This window comes from Bombyx mori, chromosome 12, assembly GCF_030269925.1.
Source record: "Bombyx mori chromosome 12, ASM3026992v2".
Taxonomy (NCBI): Eukaryota; Metazoa; Arthropoda; class Insecta; order Lepidoptera; family Bombycidae; genus Bombyx; species Bombyx mori.
In genome coordinates this window covers 396,538-423,417 of record NC_085118.1, presented here as the reverse complement: position 1 = coordinate 423,417, position 26,880 = coordinate 396,538, and the positions used below count along the sequence as shown (strand labels likewise).

Below are 26,880 nucleotides of genomic sequence, written 5' to 3'. Positions count from 1 at the left end.
AATAGTTTAAAAAAACTAACAAAATACACTTTTAAAGAAAATCCAGTGCTTTTCAGGATATTATCAAAATAACCGTTCTACTCATATCTGTTCATAAAATATTTATAACTACTGATATCATGCACACCACGCTTTTTTTTTTACAATAAAATCATTTTTTCTTACACTTATTTTAATTCAAATTTATTAAAATTTATTTTCTATTTGTTAGTTGGATTTTCTATAAAAACGTATTTTGTTAGTTTTTTTAAAATATTATTTATTTTTCATTTTTTAGTTGAATTTCAATTTTTTTTTTTGTTTTTTTAATATTGAGTTGTCATCGGTCCTTAATAAGTATACCAAATTTCGAGTTAATCCGACGTTTTGAAAGGGGTCAAAATCATGTTCAAAGATCCCGTTACATACTAACATACATACGTCTGAAGCTAATAAAAGCGTATTAAAATCAAAATTCCACTTATCACCAATTCATAAAACATAATGAGTGCAAGTAGGAAAGTGAGGTATAAAGATTTGAGATTTCGATCAGCGTTGCAAGCCGGGCCGGCGGCCAGTCGACTCGCGCTGAGGCCGTTCACTCATCAATAAAAGCAATCCCGACTAAATTCACAAAAGTCACGGACGTTTCATTAACGGTTTAAAGCCGCGAACTCTTCAAAGGCAGGCGTTACAAGTAATTAGTCCTTGGATATTTTAATAGTCGCACAGGGCGCGGGCTGGAGGCTGTGCAATGAGCGTGGTTTACGAGGAATCGTCGGCAAGTCGTAAACTGTCTGATCGTAAATGCGCCACCTGAGTCCTCGAGCGGTTCGCGGAGCCTCTTGTGGTCTTGTTTCAAAAACTTTTGTAACTTTTATCCGATGATGACCTGCATTGGCTAGGAGGATCAATCGATGGTGATATTGGTAATTGCTCTATGTGCAGACAAACCCTCCTATTGTAGAGTAATTCCCCGAACCCCCGACACTTGCATCGCAGCGTTTACGCCACCCGGTAGATATAGGAAGAGCGGTGATCGCAATACGCACTTCCGACAATAAATGACATTGTGGGTCTATCTATTACTTCATAGCTCATTAACTTTTCATATATTGGCTTATTTTTGTAGTGTCTCGTGACCTCAAACCTCATCTGCTCTACAATAATGTCCGGGTACGATTCTGAGTAAAAGCTAGTATAACTTTTTCGTTTACCGCCTACGTGGTGGTAAGTGGTTATCAGATACAGGGATAGTAAGTTCAACTTAAACTCCACCAACCGTTTTTAAACATTAAATGTATATCTAATTTGTAAAGCATAATTGTAACGATTGTTCCACCACTGTTTTCCAATCGGTATGCATTACTACTTCGCGGCAGAAATGGAATTAATAAATAAATTAATCGGAGTTCCACTATACCTATTTTCATCTCACGTATCTTTCTCTACTTCCAGCGTCCAGGTAGAATTTCCGGGCTTAAACTTCCATAATCGGTCAGATCTCTTTATTAGATGCCCGTATTGTCTAAACAAGATAAGTATTTTGTAATCAGATCTGCAACTCACGTAAATCTCAGATACTACTCCAGTGCAACTAGAAAGGCTTCATAATAAAAATTAAAAACTAGATCAGTTTCACCACATTATACGGTAAAAGTAACGTAAAAAATTAATTGATCGTTCGCTCTTGTTTTTTTATTTTTTTTAGAGAAAGTTGCCAAAGGTAAGGGCGCGGCGAGTGGTGCGTGGACGCAGTACCGTTACGAGCCTGACCTTTAGCCGGCCGAGCGTTGGAGCCCTTAGCCCTGCCCAAGGTCAACTCTTGTAGCCTTTTGTCGATCTATGACTCGTGATCGCTTCAAAATTTACGCGAAATTAAAGACCAAAAGTGTAGCTTCTCTCTTTGGTTCATCTGAAGCTTTTATGACTGTTATTATGTTTAGTCCATCTTTTTGCATAACGCAGAGAATTGATTCACACATTTTTTTTAATTGCATTTCCAATGTTAACAACTAGCATACGGTTCATTTGATGAAGACAAAGTCAAGCCGCTACATATAGCCATAAAGTAAACAATTCTCATAATAGTGTTTGTTTCATTGTAAGACGAGGCTTGGAGAACTAGCCGACGAGCCAGTCAGTGGTAAAGTATGAATACAGGCACCGGAATATTATAATTTACTATATATCGCTATTGCACTTGTCCTCATAGCGCCGTCCTTTTTTGTTAACGACAAGGAAATAAATTGTTTTTCGAGTGTTTTTATTCACAATAGTATTCACCCAGTGGTCGAAATTCGACCATAATTAATTTAAATTGTAAGTTTGAACATTATTAAGGTTCTATTGTCAAAGAATATACTTCTATAATCACAGATTTCGCCAAGGATACATTATAGACAAATAATATTAGGGCAAACAATATTAATCTATTCTCAATTAAACCACAGACTAACAATAAGCAAAAGAGTATTAATGCATCTGTGTGTCAAATACATAGTAGGTAGTGTATGTAATGTTTTTCTTATTGATTTAATGTATTTTTTGCGCACAATTTTGAAAAAATATTAGTTGTTGCACTCCTTCTCTATATAAACCGTAAGCGTGGGAAAAATACTCCTCCGTCCGCGCAATTTTCGTAAAAAAGGGTACAAAGTTTTTGTTTCACGTATTAATATATAGATAATACAGAATTGTATATTTTTTACCCTCAGTAAAATTCTACCTTCCTAATAGAATACATTAAGACGAAGCTTTCCGAAGCACAAACCTGTACATAACATTATGTACCGGCAGAGCCAGACGCTCGGGACGTTGCCTGAATTTTAAAAGCTCCTCGACCAGCTTTTTAACGCAATTTATACCATCCACCTGAAACTACATAACGTTTGATAGCTTTAACCTCTCCTGTTTCTTAGATTGGAAACGTTCGCATTTTTTGCACTCACTACCATTGGCACTACGTATCTGTACTAAAATATCACTTGTATTTGGTAAACAGGAATTTGAAAGACATTTTAAATTCATTAATATACAGTAGATGAGTTCTAAGGGAGTAAAATTGAAATGTTGGCAATCGTTAAGGAACAAAATTATAAATCCGTTATTAAAATGATAGTGTTAATCTCCAGCGTAGCGTGATGTCGGCTGTGACGGCGCGCTCGGGCGGAAGCCTAGCCTGTCTTATCGAGCCGCACACTCGCCCCCCCACCCCCTGCCGCGACTAGAATTTCCCCGCGCGAATTTACAATGTACCCCCTCCTCCCTCCTCACACCGCAGACGGCCCCCCGCACACACTCTCGCCGACACCGCCGCTGCCGAACCGACTCTCTGTCTGGAGACTTAGCGCTTACTATCGCACGCGACTTCACGGAGCGTGAGTCTGTGTGCGCGAGATTTTCTCGCCTGGAAATTCTAATGCGCCGCGCGACTGCGATAAAAAATGAGCGGCACGGGAAACGTGAATACATTACCGAGCGAGATGGAGCCGGGCGCCGCCTCCGCCGCGACGCCTCCTCCGCTCCGCTATGTACTTTACAACACTTTATATTTTGATTCCGTCTGAAAAAGGGACGGAGGCCGCCGCCATGTACGTACGCCGACGCCGACGTGCCTCTTAAATTATGTATCGAGGTGCGACTTGAATATTTCCCCCTTTCAGGGCGTCGCACCGTTTTAGATTCGCCTGTAGAGCGAAATAGCTTTAATTTACCATTCAATTATATGTTTTTTACGACTGTAATATTTTCGGATTCAGGTCAACTGACGATTAAATTTTCAAACAATGTCTCAGAGAGTTCCGTAGCTGATGATGGTATATTGCAAGCTACCTCCGTACCCAGTGTTTACAATATACATGCCTAAGATTCGTTGCTGTACTAACTCATATTGCACAAACACGAGGTGTGTAAGCACTTCGAAGACTTCGTCGGTACAAAGTAAGAAGGGCAGCGCGTTGTAAGATCGTGTGAATCTAATAGCGAAGTAGCGGCGAGGAGCGCGTTAGACGGTACGTGCGACAAAGGGTTGGCGGGGTGCGGCGACGCGCGACCTTGCGACTTTTTATTGCGTTTTTTGTTGTTGCGTCTAACGTCTAGCACCTGTGGAAGGGTTCCGTACACGTGCCGCCTAACACGTGCTCTCGTGCGCCTGTTTTTTGCGGCTAAGTTTCAGTTTTGTTGTTTGATTATTAAAAAATATAAAATTGTTTTGATAGGTATCATAATTTTTTATAGATTTAATGATTTTTCGAATAGTTTTATAATATGTAAATTTTAGATGACATAATACACACAGAAACCCATTTAGATGACTATACAAATAAATATTAGGAACCAGTGGGGTCGCTTACTGTTCGTCGGCACTGACGCTAATACTGTCGAAAGTATTGATTTATTGAAACTGCTCACGCGCCACCTACCGTATGTTAATGTTATTGTGACAGAAACCTTCCCCCAGTACCAAGAACAATTGTATCAAGTTTCATCACAATGGCATAAACGGTTTATTGGGGAGAGAACAAACATACATACAAAGATTTACTTCATGAAAATTTATATGGAAATAGATAGCTACAGGAAAAAAGAGTGCATATTCACAGTCTTCAATAAAGCGGATGATGAGGATTCTATATCAAATGATCTGGCCGCCGCCCTCCACCCGGTCCAAAATTTAAATATATATTATATAGAGGTGAATGAACTCTCAAGGTGAACGCCACCACTCATCTTGACACAGGAGATTCAAGTCTCTACTATATTGTGACATTGCTGACCAACTCTACAATGCGAAAGCCACGACTGCTTCGCAATAGGAGTGCCCAGGGATGTGTTACCTGACTGGGCTCGCTCACACCCTACCACTAGTAATTACGCTCATATATTTCTATGAGGTTTCTATTGTATTTGATTGTACGATGCGATACCTTTACCGCGGAAGGCATTCGTGAACATGCGTTAAATATACATGGTATGAGTACACCAGGCTGCTTGTCCTCTAGGCCACGAAGACAAAGAACTGAAGATCGATAAGATTAGTTTTTTTTTTTTTTTTTTATAAATAAATATTTATTAACAATCACGCCACGTTAACTGGTCCCGTGATAAGTTCGTAAAGAACTTGTGTTACAGGTACCAGATAACGGATATAAATGTAAGATTTTTATTATACACATACATATATTTAATATACCTCCATAACCCTGGAAAAGACATTTATATTTATCATACAAATATCTACCCTTGGCGGGATTCGAACCCGCGACCCCCTTGTGTAGTGACCATGTCACATACCACTACACCAGACGGCCGTTAAAGATAAGAAAGAGATACTAAACAAAAGGAAGTAGATCGTTAAGAGAAGGAGCTCAACTATTTTGTCTTTGCCTATAAATCCATTGATTACACTTTCTATGCTATGTATATACAACAAGTCTTTCTCTGTTTCAGAGGCGAAGAGAGCCCACATCATGGCTGGTGTATCCTCCTTCCAGGATCCAAAAACTACTGGAGACGTCGAGATCTCAGATATCGCGACCATCTGTCATCACTTGTGAGTGTACCGAGAATTATTATTAGATATATTTTCATAAACCAAACTCGAGGTTCCTACGGAGTCAGTAATCCATCCATATTAACGAATATCAAAATACAATCAAGGTTTAATTAAGCCAGTACCGTGATCCACAACCACACAGCAACTCTACATAAATAAAGTGAACCTCTTTGCTATCATCTTGTCGTCTCAGAGATGATCTTATCCATAAAATAATTGTAGTAAAGAACATATTAATTGTTATAAAGTAATGCGAGCAATTTCTTAATTTGGCTTAAAGATATTGTAAAGTTTGTAAAGTAAAAGTGCTACAAAATAAAGGTGAGATTGATTGGTTTTTTTTTACGATGCGTAAGGAGTTAAGGGTGATGTGACATCGCAAGTAATCGAATTGAAACTAACCGTTCATAACATTAACAAATTCTATTAGAGTGTACTGCCATACGTGAGCACTCGTGAACACTGTACATAACAAACCTTCCCGGCTAATGGAGCCCAATCAATCACATATTATTTATTACGGCACACATATCATATTACATTCATACTAGAATGTTCTCGAAATTACTAAATCATATCTGTATTTCAAAAAAGCCGGTCGGTTTTTCGTTAAGTTTCTGCGAGTCGGTAACGTGGTCAAACATCACGCGCTATGAGTGACATAGCTGAACAGTTTAAGTCGCGTTTTCGGGTACTTTATGTTTTCCTTGGTAATGCGGGTGACGCGGATGACGGCATGGCAGTTGGAAATGGTGAAGAGGAAAATAATAACAGAGTTAAGACTTAAAAATAGTTATAACAAAACACTGGCTCCTGTAATTAAGGCTGGGTAGGCTACGGATCGTTTGCGTGGAGCTGCAACACGAGATTTTTTGTGAAAAAGACTTTTTTTTCCTGTCTTATCTTCAAAAACATGTCGACTAATAGGCATGAACATTCAGTCATGTTATGACCGAGCATGTGCCCCCACTCATACATCGTCATGATCGTAGAATAATGTCGGATTTGAAAAAAATCCAAAATCCACTTTTTACCATATTTGGATACTACATTGTCTAAATATTATTGCTACATTAAAAAAAAAAATACATGTATTTTAGATTTCAAATTAAGCAGTCGGTATAATGACGGATTTGATAGACGCTCATAGTAAAATGACGCTTGTGCTTAATCGTCTCTGCACGACGCGCGCCCGGCCCTCCCACTCCCGACGTATCCACGCAACCGACATTGTTCCTCGAAGTTGCCCACGCGTTGTATTTAGATTCAATTTTTCTTAAACATTTACACTAGATTACCTCAGTTACCTTTTTATTAATTATTACGTATCTAGTCTTACGTACCGTGTTAAAAGGTGTGTCACAATGAAACCAGGACGATCAAAGCTTATGTTAAAACTGGTGGAAGAAAGAAGCAATAATGCACAAATTACGAATTTTACTCATGAAGAGTGCACTGATGAGGAGGACTGTATACCAGGGACTCCAGGTAGGTTAATTAATTATGTATTAACTTTTGGTATTATTTAATTTTTGTATTAAAACCATATTTACTAAAGTAAATGTATAAAGTATCGGTTCTGACTATCTGTCGGTTTTCTACGGAAAATTCAAAATCATTTAAAAAAATTATTTACATAAAAAGAATGTTGGATATCGGATTATACATTATTCTGAAGAGTTTGTGTTATATTTAAAAAAAAATTGAATTTTAAAATTGTATGTAACTATACTACATTTTTCTATGGATATAATAGTGACGGGTGATCACAACCGACGTTATTCAATGAACATGTTTTTTTATCTAATAGTCGTATCTGACCATCCGACTTTGTTCTTTGCACTAAATTCAGATCCAGCTTTATTCTACTTAAAAAAATGATTATTTGTATATATTTAATATATTTTTCTATAAAAAAATAATCCTATGTCAGTAATATTTTACCCGTATAAATAAAAAGAAGTAAATTGTTTTATTTCTGTACTTCCGAATCTTTTTGTTCTGAATCAATTTAAGGGTGTAAAACCTCACCTTAGGCGTAAACGTTAACTTGTGTTATTAAGAATTTATTTATTTTTTACATACTGATATGTTTTCAGAATGCCATTCACCTTTACCTCCAGGAGTACGCCATGCAATAGTAAAATGGACGACGTTTATGAGAATGTCTTTGCAGACGATGTACACCGAGCAAACGAAAGTATTACAGATGAAAATAGGAATCAAAACATACCATCCTCTACTTGTTTTCTTAGAGAAAATCACTTTATAGTTGGATATCAAAATGCTTCCACACCAGATTTACTCTCGTCAGAAAATCAACATACCGTGTCCCTAAATATCAGCCCAGCTTTAAGCCCTTTAAATACCTCTATCTTGATATCAGATATATCACCTTTCCCACAACCGATTAATTGATTGCCATTACCAGTAAAAGGCCATGGCGAAGTCTGTAACGATTTTTGTTGTTGCACTCATGATGAAGCGGACTATAGCAACTGTCCTTTAATCAACACAGTTGTGTCCTCATGCCAGTCGTGTCCTCCAGTGCCTCGTATTCGATGTAGAGGTAAAAAACGAATCCGAAATTACGATGATTGAAAAGAAGTTACTAGAAAGCGCTTAATAATGCCGGGAAATAAACTCCTCCAAAAAGGGCCTTTTTGTTCCTTCAAAAACTATGGGTGCCTACCCAGTACTTGCGCGTGTAAAAGTAAATGTTACACTATGTTGACCCTTGAAGAAAGACAGGGTGCATTTGATAAGTTTTGAGAATTAGGTGATTGTGAGAAACAATAGTTGTATGTTGCGAATTATACTACAAAACAGCAGAAGAAAAGGGGTCTTCAAAGAGCTTTAAAGCATAACCGTCAATTCACTAACAATTATTTTTTGCCAAAAGAATCATCAACAATAGAGGATTGTAAAATCATGTTTTTAAGTACATATTCGATTAGCGAAAGGTTAGTTCGGACAGCTTGGGATAAGTATGACGGAAGCACTTTGATTGAAGAAGACATGAGGGGGAAACATAAAAATCATAATCGGATTGTTGACGATTAAATGGTAATGTGGGTTTGCACCCACGTTGAATCATTTGTACCAGTAGAGTCGCATTATAGAGCAGCGTCCAAATGACTGTATTTAGGTGACTTCGGAGACTTCAGCATCGGTCGGATGTTCAATTTATACAAAGAATTGTCTGAACTCCAGCCTTAAAGAAAGCTTATGTAGGTCTAATTCCAATCAGTAATGATAAATATAACAATCTTATTAGTCTTTGCAATTCCTCAATAATACCCACGAAATATCATAAATTTTTCAGAAGTTTAACTCATGGACGTAATGTTACTGAAACTGGTAATGAATAGGACTGAATAATTGTGCACTAGGGTTTTTTTTTATAATTTTAGTTATTTTATTGTTATTATTTTGATCTCTGAAGTTGTGATTGTTAAGATTTTTTTCATTTTAATAAATGTTTTTTTCTTTTCTTTATAATTAAATTCTATATAATGATTAGTATTTAAATTTTTAGGTTAGTAATTTACCAAAAAATCAGTAATCATATCCAAATAGAGTCAACATTATAGTCTGCTTAGTCTATATAGTAATAAAAGAATACCTACTATTGATAATAAATACTTAATTTAAGCATAATCATGTTGATTAAAAAAGAGTAAGACCAATTAGTCTGTGTTTTATTTAAGACATCCTAATCTGGTTACTTACTGACCACTTGCCGACCTATAATACTTACCTGCGGTTAAAATTTAAAATAATATAATATGACAAATAACATATCCGCCAAAATATTACTCTGTAAGTTAATAGAACATGATCGTAAAGTAACTTCCGTCATTCCTTCAACAGTAACTTTCCGAGGAACAATGTCGGATAATACTATGTGACTGTATCAACTCCAAAGTAAAATGAAGCATGTGATTTTTCTAGAAAACTGTGTAATTTTAAGTTATTATTTTTATTTTATTTTAAAACGAATCCTTTTGTTTGCTTGTATGCCAATTTTCATAATTACAGAATTTGAATCTAAAAAGTTATGACAAAAAATCTAACATGACTATTTGAAATCGCTGCCCTGTGAAGTTTAATATTTGTCAGATCCGTCACTATTCTACGACTATGACGACATGTCCTTCTTTAAAAAAACGTTTGAATCGTTCAGTGAAAGCTTAGCACCGATTATAACTCACGATGCAAATATCGGCTGTGTGCTAATATTCCTATCATACCAAAAACAATTTCCGACGATCCCAGACAGACAACATATTTATTCCTAATATCTCATATCTATCTATTAAAAATCATTGATGAATAGGTGGTCGAAGTTGACCAAATAACATGTCACGGTAAAACAATCTGATTGAAGCAGTGTTCACTGCTATGCTCACTATGCTTTTGTTCACTATGCTTTTAAATATCATTTCAAGTTAACTATCACTGCTGCGCTAATTTTCTTTTCTCAAGGTTGTTTGTTGTACGTTGGCACCCGGTGACAGGACCAAATCATCCTTAATTCATCGCTCACAAATCCTAATATCGTAACAGGAAACAATAATGTGTCTTTATGTGCGCACGAGCTTTGAATTCTAACCAAATAATTACTGAGGTTCCTTTGATTTAAATTCAGTTGATGAGATGATATTAGTTGTGGGAAATCTTATTCGATAATACAGGCAGAGAACTCGAGACGTGCTGTCCACGGGCCCCGGTGACTGGTGGACTTCTATAGTATCACTGCATTTATAAAGGCACCGGCCCTTCGCGTCTTATATTTTTATCATAACTAATATTGGCAAAATAACTAACAATGGCAAGAAATCAGTTTAATCAAATTCTTCATCTCAGCCATTGAAAATCTCCCGACACTGCTTAATGACAAAGATTGCTTTTTTGGAAAGGAGGTATTACTGGTGGCTCGGAAGCCTTTCCAGCTAAGTTTGCTAACAGCTACCCGAGCGAGATTTCAGAACAGCTGCTTCGCGTATAAATCTACTACCGGATCGGAATCGCGACCTGCTGAGAAGATTCAGCGAGAAACTCCACCGGCAGATATATGGTTTAGGTTCCACGTCACGTTAGGGCGTCGGCGGTGATTGACAATAGGAATTGAAGGGGCTGAAGTGGGCCTATGTGTGAACGGGCTGCGTGAGCGAACACTACACTCGCGTAGGTCATTTGAGGCCGTATCCAAGTTTTGTAAAGTGTTACCCCTGACGAAGGGAAAATTTACTCTGCTTGTGTATAGGTATTAAGTAAAGTCTGCCGAAGATAAATGCGGCGTGGTCACTAACAGACTTCATATGTGGACGGAACATCATGGCTGACTCTCGGATACCTGACCTTTCTGACGCAGGATATTGATTGGATGACACAGCTATTAAGCTCCCAAACCAAGAAAAAATGATGGACAATGTCATTGTAAATATACTATCATTCATAGTTGTGAAGCTAGCACCTATGTGTCTTTAAACGCACCTATAATGCAGAATAATTTATTTGTGACCGTCCCGTGTCTAATCTTGAAACTGTGCCATGTAGGTCATCGCCAACGAGTCCTGTGCTGCATGGTCGTGGGTTGTCTCGTGCCGAACCCATGATCAACATAATTCATTTCAAAAGGGAGAGTTTTTCTGTACCAAGTGTGAAGCACAGCACACGGTGTAGTTCTGTTGATAATATTAATGACTACATTTTGCATCTCACTCTAATTACGCGGAGCTACCCAATAATGGAAGTGACATGGAAATGAAATATTTAAATTAAATGATTTAGGGATTTTCGAATTTCTTTTTCTATTGACAATAGAGCAGGTTTATTAAATTTGTAAAACCTTTAATTAGTAGGAATCATATGTTAACGAGGTCAGAGCCGCATCCATACGGATAGGTACCGTAGGAGACATTGACCAAAGTGCATACGAAACTTATTTTTTAACTCACTTATTTTTTACTCAACAACGACACACTTATTTTTTAAAGTTAAGCTCTACTTACGGCAAACCGGGCCTCAAGACCGTGATAGTACTTTCTGTGCACAAAGATGATATTATGTACATGAATGTCAATGTACTTTTTGTTTAAACCGGTCATTCGAAATATCCTTAAGACACTCACGAGTTTTACTCTCATCCGTGACCATGAAAACTTAAAAGTAATATCTAAACACTAAATTAATTAATATTACAAAGAAGACTGAAAGTAGATTGTCATTTATGTTGTTTGTATATCGACCGCGCCCTGTCTATGTGCCAACTTCAGTTAGATATTTGAGTCGTCTATTATCAAAGGTGGCAACCTGTGCATTTGGACAAAAAAAAATTTTTGATATGTCAATACAGATTAATTTGAATATAATCGTCTCCTTCAAAGAATACGGTTCAGAACCTGCATTAAATAAAGGTTAATACTTAACCTGTTATTTATCTAAGATGTCGTTCAGAAGGGTTTTGTGACTGCCAATGGAATACAAAGTCAATAATTCGTTTTTCTGATTTACCAATAATTGTCCAAAAGTCACATTGCCGGCTTTGATAATAGTCGACTCATTTATGGCTAACGTGCGTTCTATACATCTTTGTAAGCATTTGCAAATTCGGTTGTACGGTGTAATCTGCATGAGGGTGCGGGGGTGCGGGGGACGGAGCCAGGTGCGGGGGCGGCAGATGTCTTCCGAACCTTGTTCTGACCCATATTTCACTGTGCAGGGTTGCTACTTATTTTATTGTGTCTTAAATCATTTTTTTATTCTAGTCTTAGATTTATTATCAGTGAATACTTGGATATCCATAGGCAGTGTTCAGTTTTAGCTCGTCTGTCTGCTTAGCTTAGTTTTTATTTTCTACTTATTTCGTTATTTTGTAGAATTACATACAAATGATACAAAGTATACATATTCGTAATGACTGGTTAACGATTCATTAAATGATCACCGGAGTGCTCGAGAGCGTTCATTTTGAAGTAATTTATGGTAATAAATGTCATATTCAATCAATCAATCAAATCACAATCAAAATGAAATACTCGTATATTAATATGTATTTAAGATTCTAAGAAGAGAGACTTCTTAAGTAAAACAAGCATTTCGGGTTCAGTTGTTATCATGGACTCCTTGGAACCGCTGCGCTGGTAGATCTTACTTTGACTTTCACACTATTTGTTAATAACATTTAAGTTCAAATTGAAGTAGCATTACTCTATTGGTAAATAAGAATGAGTGTAAAAATGCCATTGTCTTTTATCATATTTATTTTAAATTGATAAAAAAAACAACGTCGAATAATTCCAGGAAGATGTGCTTTAATCTTAATAGGTATTTGAGCTCAGAAAGATGATATGTTGTAAGGCAGTTAAAACAACTGAATAATATTTATATTGTGCCAACATTAATACGCCCATAGGCAGCCCTGAACCAAAGTTTAATAGCCAAATAAAATGAGCCTTATCGGCGTGGAATAGGGCGAACCCTTCACACCACACTCGAGGCCCAACATTTGGCACGCGCGACTCCAACAATAAAACCGGTGGCTTTTTTCTATGAATGAACTGAATGTATATCGACACCGCGGCGTCCACCTTGGGCCATCAGGCTGAACACAACGTATGGTATGATAACAACCCCAGCAGGCTGCTAATTATTTCCAGGCTGTTTTTGCTTCAATATAAACACTTTTGGTTTTATATTCAGTTTTCCCCGTCGCACACACTTGATAATTAAAACTCAAAAACCGTCATGAAAATAATTCACTGTAAGTGGGATACATAGTATATTTGACCAGTTTGTACCTGCTTTAAGAACGAGCGGTATTGTTAGACCACTAAAGCAGGGCCTACTGCCTTACGAGAACTCATAGGGTGAGCCCTTCCACCTTGTATTCCCAACACTTAGCACGTGCGAATCAATACTGTTTTAATTGCCTTAATATAGGAAGGTAGGAAACATATTTCTATAACGTGTCTTATTTCTGTTTTGTTTTTCTTGTGTTAGTGGTTAGTATACCTAAGTATACACTTGTTTGCGTTTTCGAAGCCGTTCCAACGAAATGATAAAGGAAAGTTCATTCCAAAGCTGGATGATATGTGGTAGAAAGGATTTTTGGAAACGCACAGTGGATGAAAGCAGTGATCCTGAGTACCTAGTACGAATGAGCTTTGCTCCGGTGGCGGGCGCCGCGATTGTATTAACGAGATAATGGGATTATTCCAAACAATTCCTCAGAGTACAAAACCTAGAGAAAACCGAAGTCTCTCCGTAGAGCCAGAGGTTCCAGACAATCTGTGAGAATAGGGTTATCGACATCATTTTTTTATCATAACATCATATTTATACATAACAACTTGACTTACAAAATGAAACTTCATTTTTGCAGAAGATGTGGCAGGCGATCTAGCACATTTTTATAGATAACTACTATTTTAAGCAAGCACCTTTCCTTCGAGGTAATGTTAGTTTTACATCAGATCCGTACCTACTCATTTTTATCGCTGAGTGTAAGGAGGAGCGCAGCAGAGTGAAGGTAACGGATGTTAATTTGCGGCGAATGGGTGTTTGTCGAGGTTCAAGTTCAGTTCGTCTCAGAGAACAAGGCGGGTCGATGACCCCGGACTGCGAAGCCTCTGACGTAACGACACAACATTCATTACTTACCTACCCTACTCGCCGCCCCGTCTAACCTGATAACGATCGATCCTCGAGATACGACACATGTCACCCGCCTGACCACTTACCGTCCGAGCACCTTACGTTTTAAATGAGTACCACGTCGACTTGTATTCTTTCAAAAATCGAGACTGCGCAAAAACTGTAGCCGTCGTCCGAATGAATGGACGGTCGAATGCCAGTTTTTGTCCGAGACTCGAATCCCAAAATGACATTCCTGAAGTGCGCTGCGGAGCCGCGAGCCTCCGCCGGTTCGAGTCCGCCCCGTATGTAAAACGGCCCGAGAGGAAAATCCATAACGGCACGCGGAAAACCCTTTTAATATACGGCACGTAAATAAGGGACGGGAGGGCGGGGGCGGGCGGGGGGACGGGCAGCGCGCAGCCATTGGCCGACAAGTCCCGCCCCCGCCCGCCCCCGCCCGCTGACAAAAAAACCTCAGGAAAAAAGCGGCGCTCGCACGGCAGTGTCTCACGGACGCGCTCGGTGGGCGGACGCTCGCACCGGAGAGACGGCGCGACCCAAGAACGGCGGCCGCGGCCGCGCCATGCCCGCGCTGGCTCTGCGCGACCAGCCGCTCGACTGCTCCATGCGCCTGCGCGACCTGCCAGCCTGGCCGCCACGCCAGCCGCGCGACCATCACCACCACGGTCAGTGTCCGGTGCCGATATCGATTCCAGTGTCCCAGTGATCTGTGTGTCATCTCCACGGACTCCCGTACCTACATAGAGTCGTGGTCGTGCTCGTAGCGAGGGCTCTGATCGTTTCTTCCGCGGCCCCTCGGAGCCGCGGAGCACGTGCGCCTGTTGTGTCTCTGGGGTCACCTCGCAGACCCCGGTCGTGAGTTAAACAAATTTGAACGATATCGAATGTCGGTCGTATCGGGTCGTTCTGATGGATCGGTCGGGCGGAGGAGCCGGTGTAGGCGCATTCCCATCGACAACGAATTACTCTGTGATTAAAAACAGAATTTACATAAAAATTGAATGTTTTGCATAGCGCGAGCGGCGTATAATTAGAGGTCGGCTGTAATTTATTAACCAAATTACGCATTTGCATAGAATTTAATTAATTCCGAGACACTGTAATCTTGAGGTTTGAGAACTGTAACATTATTCAAATGAGTCGTTGCACGTCGGGAGATTTACGATAAAACAAAACATCATTTCTTAAAAAATGTGGCAACTAACTCGAAAAAACAGATAAATTGGGTAATTAAAACATTGATGTTAGATAACGTTTATTTACTTTTATCTTTGTAATTATCTTATCGGGGATCAATGATGATTTACAACATAATAGCATTTAATTAACGTGCTATTCGCGTAAAACGAAAAGAACGCGTAAAATATCCGCCACCTCCATAAATAAGCGGGGTCGAGTCATTCTGGCGAAATCCCTTATCGGAAGTTATGTTGGGGTCAGGTGGGTCGCATTGTGATTTAGCGCGGGCTCGCAGTCAGACCTGCAGGCAAGGGTTACTCCACTCGCTCCCCTGAGCCTTCTAAGAACACCCTTTGTAAATAATATTAACTCTCTTATACTCGCCTTTTTGTCACCTCACCGCTCTCAACCCGTGTGCAAAATGATTTCTGTCACATTATGATGAGCACCACTATCGTCTATTTAAGAAGAATACATTTCCGTCATGTTAGTTATCAGTTCTCTTCAGTTAATCTGTACAATTGCTTCAATTCACAGATTTGTGTCAAAATTCGAATATTTTTATTTAAATTTATATATCGGTAATGACTATTGAGATTCTTACGCCACAGTAAATTCAAATAATCCTAGTTGGAGTGGTAGGTATATAGCAGCCGTCAATAAATTATTAGGCGTCGATGTGACAGCAATAATTGGTGAGTTCGGAAAGTCGTTGAAGCGACAACAAGCAACGGGACCGAATGTCTTCATCTTAAACAATAACCGCATTAAAATGAAATTACGATTCGGAAATTCGTGGGTCTAATGTCGGTGTAATGAGGTGATATCGGTAAGTGAATGATCGGGCGCCGGAGTCACGCGTTGTTTACGGGTCTAATAATACAATTGTCGGTGTTATTTTATTTTATATAATGAGCGACAGTGGTACTTTCGCGTTTGGTGGGACCGACGTGAACTTTAGACCTCCGTCACGCAAGCTCTCGATGCCGCCACCTGTTCCACGAAAAGAAAACCGTTCACTGCGGTCCCCGGGCTCACATCACGGCCGTGTTTTGTTATTCAATATTTCTGATTAAGTTTTCATGTCAGACAGATAAAGATTTACAATTTCCAAATTAAAATACAAAATATGAAAGCTATTTAGATGTATCGCGATAATTATAATATACATTACTCGTTCGCTAATGTTCGAGATAACGACATCATATGTACAAAGTATATCTATGTATTTTTTAGATAAGCCGGTGATTCATATGATTTTGTTTTCAGATAATTTATTTGAGTAATATTTGCATGAATTTGTTAATCTGAAGTGGTCACTTCCGTTACTATTAGTATGCAATACCTACTCGCACTTTTCCGTCGCTGTTACACTAAACATTTAAACAGTCCTATTATTTTCCTTACAACTAACCGTTCAAACATTTCCCTAGCGTCTTCACTAAACAAACCATTCTTCACGCCATTGATCCATAAAATATTCAGTGGCCGGTGCTCTCTGCACTATCATCCTCCGCAAGATAACTACTATATTTATTCAAATTATTAAACAATAAAATAATAATTTGAAGAGTTAATGACCATTATACCGTACGTTGGTATTCTAAAAAGAATCCATCACGTCATTAAATAATTGTTTTTGTAAATTAATTTTTATTTATACCAGCTTTTAATTAACATTCACTTGTATAGTGATCAGGCTAATTATTTTAATAGGAATAACTTTGAGTAGTATTTTACATCAAAGCACACACACACACACACACACACACACACACACACACACACACACACACACACACACGCACACATATACAGATAATTCGATTGGAAAAGTAAATGGAAATGCTTAACCGGCCTACCTTCTATAAACTGCACACAACAAATAAAATTCTACCGAACTTTAAAAAATCGCCGCCGTGCGTTTACTGGTGGTAGGACGTATTGTGAGCCCGCACGGGTAGGTACCACCACCCTGCCCATTTCCGCCGTGAAGCAGTAATGCGTTTCGATTTGAAGGGTGGGGCAGCCGTTGTAATTATACAGAGACTTTAGAACTTATATCTCAAGGTGGGTGGCGCATTTACGTTGTAGATGTCTATGGGCTCCAGTAACCACTTAACACCAGGTGGGCTGTGAACTCGTCCACCCATCTAAGCAATAAAAAAAAACATGTAGAGTATCCACCGAGGGCGTCGTGAGGACAAACTTAAAAGTGAAAAGTACATTTCTTTACTATTTTGCCTAATTCTGAACTAAAACAACAATTGAACACAGTTTGATTCTTTAAAACGCCAGTGTTATATTATTAACCCTCATAAAACATAAGTATATCGTATACAAACATCATTTTCTATCACTCATACGCATAACAAGAGTTCTCCAATCACTGATTTGTTTTTAAAACGATTTTACCATTTGTTTTTAAAACATTGTTTTTAAAACGATTTTACCATTTTTCTCATGTTTGAATAACGTAAGCGTAGAATCGCCTACCGCAAGTAAATACGCGGGTACCTACACGTATGCGTGTGTAATCCAGATTCTTGCGAAAAAGGTCGAATAGTCTTTCACACAGTTTGCGAAACACTGACACTCCATCACTGAACAAAACTAGATGAATTTAGCTTTTGTTACTTTTGAATTTAGTTTAAAAAAAAAAAAAGTTTTTGCAATCTGTTTGCCGAACCCCAAAATTTCGTGTAATGTATTTATGAATTTACAATTTTTATAAGTACGCTTACAGTTATCTGTTAATGATATCGTTTGATTGTTTGTAGTGTAATGAATCACGCGTCCTTGTTAGTGTTGTGCTTCGGTGTTACAGAGCAGCTCAGACCTCATGTCTCAAGGATAGCGTCATTCACAAATAACAATGATTGGGATCGGGACTTAAATGATTGGGTGTAGTCGCAAAGCTGTGGATCATTATTTTTTTTATTTTATTTTTATTGCTTAGATGGGTGGACGAGCTCACAGCTCACCTGGTGTTAAGTGGTTACTGGAGCCCATAGACATCTACAACGTAAATGCGCCACCCACCTTGAGATTTAAGTTCTAAGGTCTCAGTATAGTTACAACGGCTACCCCACCCTTTAAACCGAAACGCATTACTGCTTCACGGCAGAAATAGGCGGGGTGGTGGTACCTACCCGTGTGGACTCACAAGAGGTCCTACCACCGGTGAACTCACAAGAGGTCCTAACACCAGTGATAAATCCCATATGATAACCGGGTACGTCCACCCCTCAGCTTTTAATATACTAATGGTATTTCAGCAAACGAGGTGACGATCAATGCGTTCATAAAACATCAATTGTCAATAAACCATCCACATCTGGTTTAATTGTGATTTCCCTTTAAATAGAAGAATTTCCGTTCGAATTTAACTTGTATTCATTAACTTGTTCATTCAAGAGCTACCCAAAAACTAACTGGCTCTTTTAGCATTGGCAAATGTTAATATGCAGAAATAATATTTATATAGATTTGAGTGTAGTTTCCTTGTTTCCTGGTCTCGTGTTCTGGGTTACAGCTCTTAGCTTTAACGACACAACATATTTTAACTAATAATGTTTATAATTTAAATACCTAAATATATAAAGTCATTTATGTGTATTTTGTAATACTTTTAGCATCGAAATTTGTATTTTTCCTGAAAAATTAATTTATAGAGGCGCTAATTTTAAACAGTGTCCGTGAGGCCGGGAATTGCTGGTAATCGAAACCTGTACTGGGATTATCAGGAACCCGTACAATAACAGTGTCATAGATAGCAGTCAATGTTTAAATAATTCGTTTCCCACTATTTGTTCAAACGTTAGCGCCAAACAACATTACCTAGAAAAAACAAACGTAATCTCTGCAAATATATAACCGACGATAACGATCGCAGACAACATTAATTAGTTAAATACACAAATCTAATTAATCAAGAACACAATTTTAAATTATTAATTAAAATCATTTTAAATAATCTACAGATAGTACAGATTATCGTGACATTTCGGCACATTCCGATAAATCATTTATTTGATTGTTAGATAAAAATCGTAGTGTAGCATGTAGTATTAGAACGGGCCCGCCACAAATCCTTCTCAATCATATTAAATACATAAAATATCGTTGTAGCGATGTAGCCGCTGGACAAATCGCGTCTCGCAATAGCAGAGTGACGGTTCCTAGACACAAATAAACACAGCCCTTTTTCTCAATGTCTCCAGATTACACAGGCTCACGTGGCGTAGTGAACTTGTACTCATTTCTCGGAATCGATTTTTCGTATTTAGGCCAAATTCGGCGTCATGTGTGAAGGTCTTACCCCTCGTCCAGCGGGGGTAGGGGAGGTCGCAATTAACCACCGCGGTCAACGACCCCGTTTCCTGGTTGATACAATGTGGAGTACTTTTACGAGATTAATAATCCGTTATTTTTACGTTTATTTCATTGTTATGCGATTTCTGTTGTGAATATTTTTGTTTAGAGTTTCGGTTACGATTAATAAAATTGTCTATTCCGTACTTTTAGTGGGATTAGGGCGACCATATGTTGGTAATGTATGTAGGCAGTGTGGGTTAGTGAGAATCTATTCGGATGCGCACTTAGCTTTTTTGGGGTGTCGTCTGAATTACCTACAAAATGCCCAGGATGAGACGGCGCGCAGAATATGTCGGATTTGTCAGTGCAGACGGGAGGTGGTAGTTTAAGGAAGCTACTTAAAGAGTCTCCTGTATTCCTCGCCCGAGCGTTGAAGCCTGGCTCGCGGCATTATCGGCTACCCGAAGGCTGTTTGGGTAACAGGTGAAAATTATTCCACATCGACCATTACGGTTGGCGAACGTCAAGTCACCTAAGCTGTACCGCTAGTGTTCCGGGATAGTTGCCGAGTCGGAACACTCTACGCGCTTCCTTTGGTCACCCCAAGCCTGACCACTCAGACAGGCCACCTCCTACAAGGAGCTGAACCTGTGCGGAGAAAAAAAACTCTTTCTCTAAAGCTTCGCTGCGTCCTTCTGTGGATTCACTACCTCGGATCGTTTTTCAAGACTCGTCACTGCCGAGCACGGTAGTCCCGACGGTCGGCTTATATAAGCGACAAGGACACTGCTCTTTCCAGGAAACAAGTTGTTAGCGTATGTTCCGCTACACAGCACATGACAACACTCTTCTCGTTACCACAACGGTGCCAAAATCCATTACCGGCTCTCCCTGGCGATGCGGTGGAGCTAAGCCGTAGCAACCGTGAGATATACACATTTGCATCAGCGGGATTGTGAGACACGGCCCGGTTCGTGAAAACTGAGTGAATCGCTTCGACGGTTCGCTAAATCGCTGAGCTTCGCCTCTTCTCTCAACTAATACCAGGAGTCGCATCGCTGCTTATACCCGACGGCGGCGACACCGCTCACCACCATAGCTTAAACGGTAGGCAGCGGCTTGGCTCTGCCCCTGGCATTGCTGAAGTCCATGGGCGACGGTAACCACTCACCATCAGGTGGGCCGTATGCTCGTCTGCCTACAAGGGCAATAAAAAAAATTAAGTAATCCTTGCACCAACTCGATTATTAAGTTAATAATGAAGAGTGTATAGTGTGTTCTTTTGCAGATTATACACACGCGCGTCGTAAAAAGCAATAGAAATGTTAACAAACAAAATAGCCATATCAGACCAAAGAATTGAAATAAAATCAAATATAACAGGGAGATGTGACTAACGAATAATTTGCATTTTCTTTTAAATATACGAGAGAACCATTAAAATTCTTTATAATTTTTTTAGACGATAAAGATACAAATATTTAAACAAACTTCAATAGCGGTTGCCTGGTAGTAATTACTGTTCGCAAGACCGCCAATTGGAGTAACTCGTTATTACGTTATTATTGATATTAAATATTCGTTTCTAACTTGCAATGTACGTAAGGTGATATATGAATGTATGAATAAATTATATAAATAAATACATCAGACACGCACATATGCACATATGGTAACATATTCTTGGCGCGTGGACCTCGACGATTGACAACTAATAAATTTGAATCGAGTACATTATGCACACACACACACACACATCGATAAATAACTGCAACACTGCTTCGATGTGTGAACTTGATGCATGTGCGAATATGTTAGTTTTTATATACAAACGTATCGTGCGTACGGGTCCAGTACATATGCGGACGTGTAATTCAATTCAAATTCAAATTCAAAATCATTTATTTCAACTTAGATGTCAGCATAACACACTTGTTGAATGTCAAAATATAGATAAAAATGTTAACTCTACCACCGGTTCCAAAAAGAGCCACAGTCCTGAGAAGAACCGGCGAAACAAACTTCAGCGGGTTTTTTTTTTGTTTTTTCTCAAGTATTTTCTTTTTTTTAAATAAGTAAAAATATTTACAATAAAGGAAAAGACAAGTCAGAAAAAAAAAAAATTAAAAAAATTAAAAATGTAAATGAAAAGGCCAGGAGCGAACGCCTCATTCCCACGTAGTGCCATCTAGTAAATAGTCCTTAACTTTATAATATGCCTTGTTGCACAAACGTTCCTTAACAGTTTTCTTAAATCTATGAACAGGTAGTAATTGAACGTTTTGTGGGATCTTGTTGTAAAGTTGTACACCCAGCCCCCTAAAAGAGTTGCTTATTTTCTTAATTCGAGCCGCCGGCAACGCAAGCCTATGTTTGTTCCTAGTGTTCACATTATGCAAATCGCAGACTCTGGGGAATTCTTCAATGTTTTTACGCACGTACAATAAATTTTAAAAAATGTATTGGGACACTAAAGTTAGAATTTTGATTTCCTTCAACTTGTCCCTCAAGGATTATCAGGATAGGATATCATTTAGTACCGTGTAAGTAGTTTTATTTTCGTATTTATTAGACTTTAGAGCCCATTCAGCGTGTAGCGATGGCAGACGATCGAGCTTACAGCCCCCCCGGTGCAGAGTGACCGCGGAGTCCATAGACAACGTGATCCATCGCGAACGTGAGGTTGAAGGGTCGATTGTATTGCTTTTTTTTTATTGCTTAGAGATGGATGGACGAGCTCATAGCCCACCTGGTGTTAAGTGGTTACTGGAGCCCATACACATCTACAACGTAAATGTGCCACCCACCTCGAGATATAAGTTGTAAGATCTCAGTATAGTTACAACGGCTACCCCACCCTTCGAACCGAAACGCATTACTGCTTCACGGCGGAAATAGGCGGGGTGGTGGTACCTACCCGTGCGGACTCCCAAGAGGTCCTACCACCAGTGATTACGCAAATTATAATTTTGCGGGTTTGATTTTTATTACACGATGTTATTCCTTCACCGTGGAAGTCAATCGTGAACATTTGTTGAGTACGTATTTCATTAGAAAAATTGGTACCCGCCAGCGGGACAACAATTAAAACAAACAATATTAATCTATTCTCAATTAGACCACAGAATTTAACTAAAAACAAAAGAGCAGATATGCGTGTATTTCAAATACATGATAGTGTGTGTAACGTTGTTTTTAATTGATTTAATGTATTTTTTAAGCACAATTTTAAAAAACAATTAGCATTCTGTACTTTTTTTCTATATTCTCTATAAGTGTGGGAAAGCTCATACTCCTCCGTCCGCGCAATTTTTGTAAAAAGGGGTACACGGTTTCGGCTTTACGTATTAATATATAAATGTTAACGCACGGGGGTAGCAATACAAGCGTGCCTACAACATTCACAGTAAAATAATTCCATCAAACCCAATAGTCCACCGGCTACATTCAGAAGTGTCCCCATTTTCAATTGACAAAGAAAGCTCTTACAGTAAACAGTTTGTAGTTAAAAGGGCGCCCCCTACAATTGGATTTAAACATTTCGAATTACCATTCTTTGATTCGCGGGTTAGCCAAATGGGGTAGATTTATGGAGTGGCCGAGTGCGTCCCGCGGGTGACCCGACGGACGTAATGGACGGGACCGGACACCGATGTGTTTCACTGGACGATTTACTGCGCTGCCCTGCCACTCGCCAGGGCTGTCGCTCTAGGATCCGCCACTACCAGATGCTAGTTGTTACCTGATTACACAAATATATTAACAGACCCTGAATATCGACAGGCTTTTTTTCCTGCCTATGCTGATAGCCTTGGGAGGCTATATCAGCGTTACCCTAGCGTGTAGGTGAGCTCACGGGGCTCAAACCGCAGGTGTTGCTAACACTGGCCCAAGTAAGAGCAGTGCTTCGCAGAATCTACCACCGGATCGGAAACGCGACCCACTGAGAAGATCCGGCGAGAAACTCAGTGGGCTGTGTCTGTGGCTCGACAGCCTTGTTGGTTGCTGCCCAGCCGAAATCGGTATTTGGGTCTGGGTGAGCTTGTTGTTGTCTCGTATGATTATTTCATTGGATTGGATGTTTCATTGGATGTCCTAGTTTTATTTCTTTTAAGGAATAATATCTGTACAGCAGCACTTTATCTGCATCATTATTATTATATTTGATGGATTCTTGAACAGGCCTAGAAAATAGATTCAATAAAATCTATCTAATAGAAGCACTACCATGCCATACCATACTTGTAAACTATAAACTTACTTAAACTATAAGATCGTACATATAGCGACAACCCTGTGCTGTAGTGACCCTAGTCTAAACAGTTTTCAACCCTACTACCCCGTCTGTTAATGCTGCTATATCTTTTATCTTTAAGAATGGTCCCTATTTACGAATTCATCCCTACTTCAACATTATCGGCCCATAGAACTCTTACCTCCTTTTATACTACACTAATGTATTAATTTATAAATAAACGGGGAAGTTTTACGGGATGTGGATATGTATAGAAACGATATAGCTTTCATTGTTGATGTTTGTCTCCTTTCTTAGTATAAAGTTGTCAGTCTTAATCTGAAGATCTCAGCTTGAAGGTTTGGGCAGCCGCTGCACTGATGCCGTTGCACTGACCCGGGTGATGATGATTTACTTGTGCGTTTCAGGGAGGGCTAAGACATTTTAATATCTATGAGTTTAGCTCACAGCTGTCAAATATCTTCAACAAAAATTGTGACTGAGACCGTACCTTGAATCCACATCCTCTGGATCACTGACCACACTTTGTTTAAGGCAATTACTAAACATTGCTTTTAAAATATTTTCATTGGTCGATCGAAGTCTTAGATCAAAATATTTTATTGAAATATAATTTACATAAATCTTACCCTAGTAAAACCACACCCTACACTTATAAAATGACATAATACATACACTACCCCTATCCGATGCGGGAATTTGCATAACCCTTCGTTATCTCAGGGGAGTGATACAGTTTAATATGTAGTGTTGAATTGGTGGAATTTAGATTTAAGGGTGGAGTGTTTTAACGTGTTGGCAACTTAATTATTATACATATAATATGTTTTATTTGGATACGTATTGAATGGTATTACTTCGTTGAATAATTAGTGAATTCTCCAATATAATTAATTTAAGCCGGTAACGAACTAAGCGTTGATCAAATTTTTAATAAACTCAATGTCAAAGATGTAGCATGTCTGCAATCGATCATACAAGAAACTCTAGTGTCATAAGATTTGTAATAAATAGTAAAGAAATTAATATTCTCAGTGCGACATGCGCCCCACCACACAATTACGACGAAGTCTAGCTCACTGCAGCAGTGTAAGCGTGGACGGCTATCTATTCTGTTCTCTAATGACACCTAAATTGATAAATTATATCTTTATCTACCCGCGACCACGTAAACTAATATAATTAAATCGTAGCATGAATTAACTGACGCAATGTTTTCAAGTACAAGCCGCGAAAACTTGAAAAACCGCTTCCGTGTTGACTTACTAATAGTGTTCCATTAAATAATTAAGCACAATCGTAAACATAATATGACCTTGTCCGCGGTACATTGTAGCTGTACGCACCGTACACGGAGGTCAACGACCTGTTTTTTGGAAGCTCCCACACGCGTCATTAATGAATAAACTTGAATGGAACAAATCCTTTTTCCTTTTCATTTATTATTTGTACTCATAAAGCACATTTATGGCTAGTTAGCTGCGCGTATGTACACACTAATCGACAATGAATCCCTTTACGTGTGACTTTCAGAGTAAGACATACACACAGGGACCGACGAGCTACAGCTTACTTGATGTTGAACTCTTATCTTTGTTCATCTTATGACACTGAAGTCCCTAATTGCTCTCTTGCCCCTAAAAATTGTAAACTGCGACTAAGGTCACCACTAGAGAATGGGCAGCCGCCCTCTGAGCGATATACCAGGGCAGTTCGATCGCCAATCGGCATTTACTGGAAGCACGCGTATTTTAAGACCACTCATGTAGGTACCACCGCCCTGTTTACGGCTGCGACGAAGCCGCTATGACTTTCGGTTTCAAGAGTGGGACAACCCTTTATAATCTAACTGGGACTTCTTCGAGCTGGTGGCGATATTCACTTTGTGGTGCCTATGGGTCCTGGTTCCTCCTATACCCACGCTATTACTCTCGTACTACGTTATGCGGTCAAATAGAGACATGTCACTTAGTAAGCGCATGTAAGATCGCAAAAGCTATTTATGTTACGTAGTCATAATTACTATCGATGATCATCAAATTATAATGCAGCTCATCTCAATACGATGATCGTCCGAACTCATTAGAATCGAACCATTATCGATAACCACAAGAACATAACGTAATGCAAAACTAAAATCGTCACGATGTGACGTCACGTCTCAACCTTAGGGTTCCGTTCACAAAATGATAAAAAATGTAAACCGTTATAAACTCGTCTGGTCTTACTCTCAAGCACTATTTTATAATTGTACAGAAATTGCTAGAAAAATTAGACTCTGTATGACCGACAAAAGTTGAAAAACGTAAAGTGCAGAAAGAAGTATTAGCTTAAGCTTATGAGTTGGTTAAATAAAACTTGAGTGTGAAAATATACCTTTGGAGGTTTCAACGGAGCTTTACCTACATTAGAACATGCGGCTACATATAAGATAAGTAAGACATGCTACTCTATCTTAAATAGTCTGCGTATGTTCAATTATCAGGAGAAACATCCCTGAATTCTAATCCAGAATCTTGAGTACGGAATTCTTTGTTTTCCGAGACTTGCTTTCTTGTTTTTTTTGATAAATATGAATAGAAATCAATTCACTTAATGCCGGCCATTTTATAGCGTACGTGTCCCACGAAACCACAAGTTCCGATGGTCAGTCTAGGCCAGTGGTACCGAACGCGGTTTGCAATCACGGAGCAGGTAGCTTCAGGCCGGACACGTACCAAACGCATCTTGCGTTTTACTCGAACCCTACTTGTCATGGACTTAGACCCAAATGTGCTGCTCTACCACATCGAGCTGCTAAATGCGACTTCTGAATCAACCGTTTGTAATAGTAATAGGTATACTAATTAGCAAGAGCTATTTAATTGTGAGCTCCCATTACCGAATAGCACCAAGCCGTGAACCTTCCTATCAATGTCGTCTACCATTT

At 39.0% G+C, this 26,880-nt stretch overlaps 1 protein-coding gene across 3 annotated transcripts in view; it reads left to right on the top strand.

The window, feature by feature from the left end:
• The window catches only part of LOC101744796 (protein nubbin), a 205,715-nt gene that overhangs the window by 90,233 nt on the left and 88,602 nt on the right, over positions 1 to 26,880 (top strand). For all 3 annotated transcript variants that reach the window (XM_038014454.2, XM_038014453.2, XM_038014452.2), the window contains exon 2: positions 5,431 to 5,533. In XM_038014454.2, the coding sequence (XP_037870382.1) occupies positions 5,431 to 5,533 (103 nt within the window). The remainder of the gene's footprint in view (positions 1 to 5,430; positions 5,534 to 26,880) is intronic.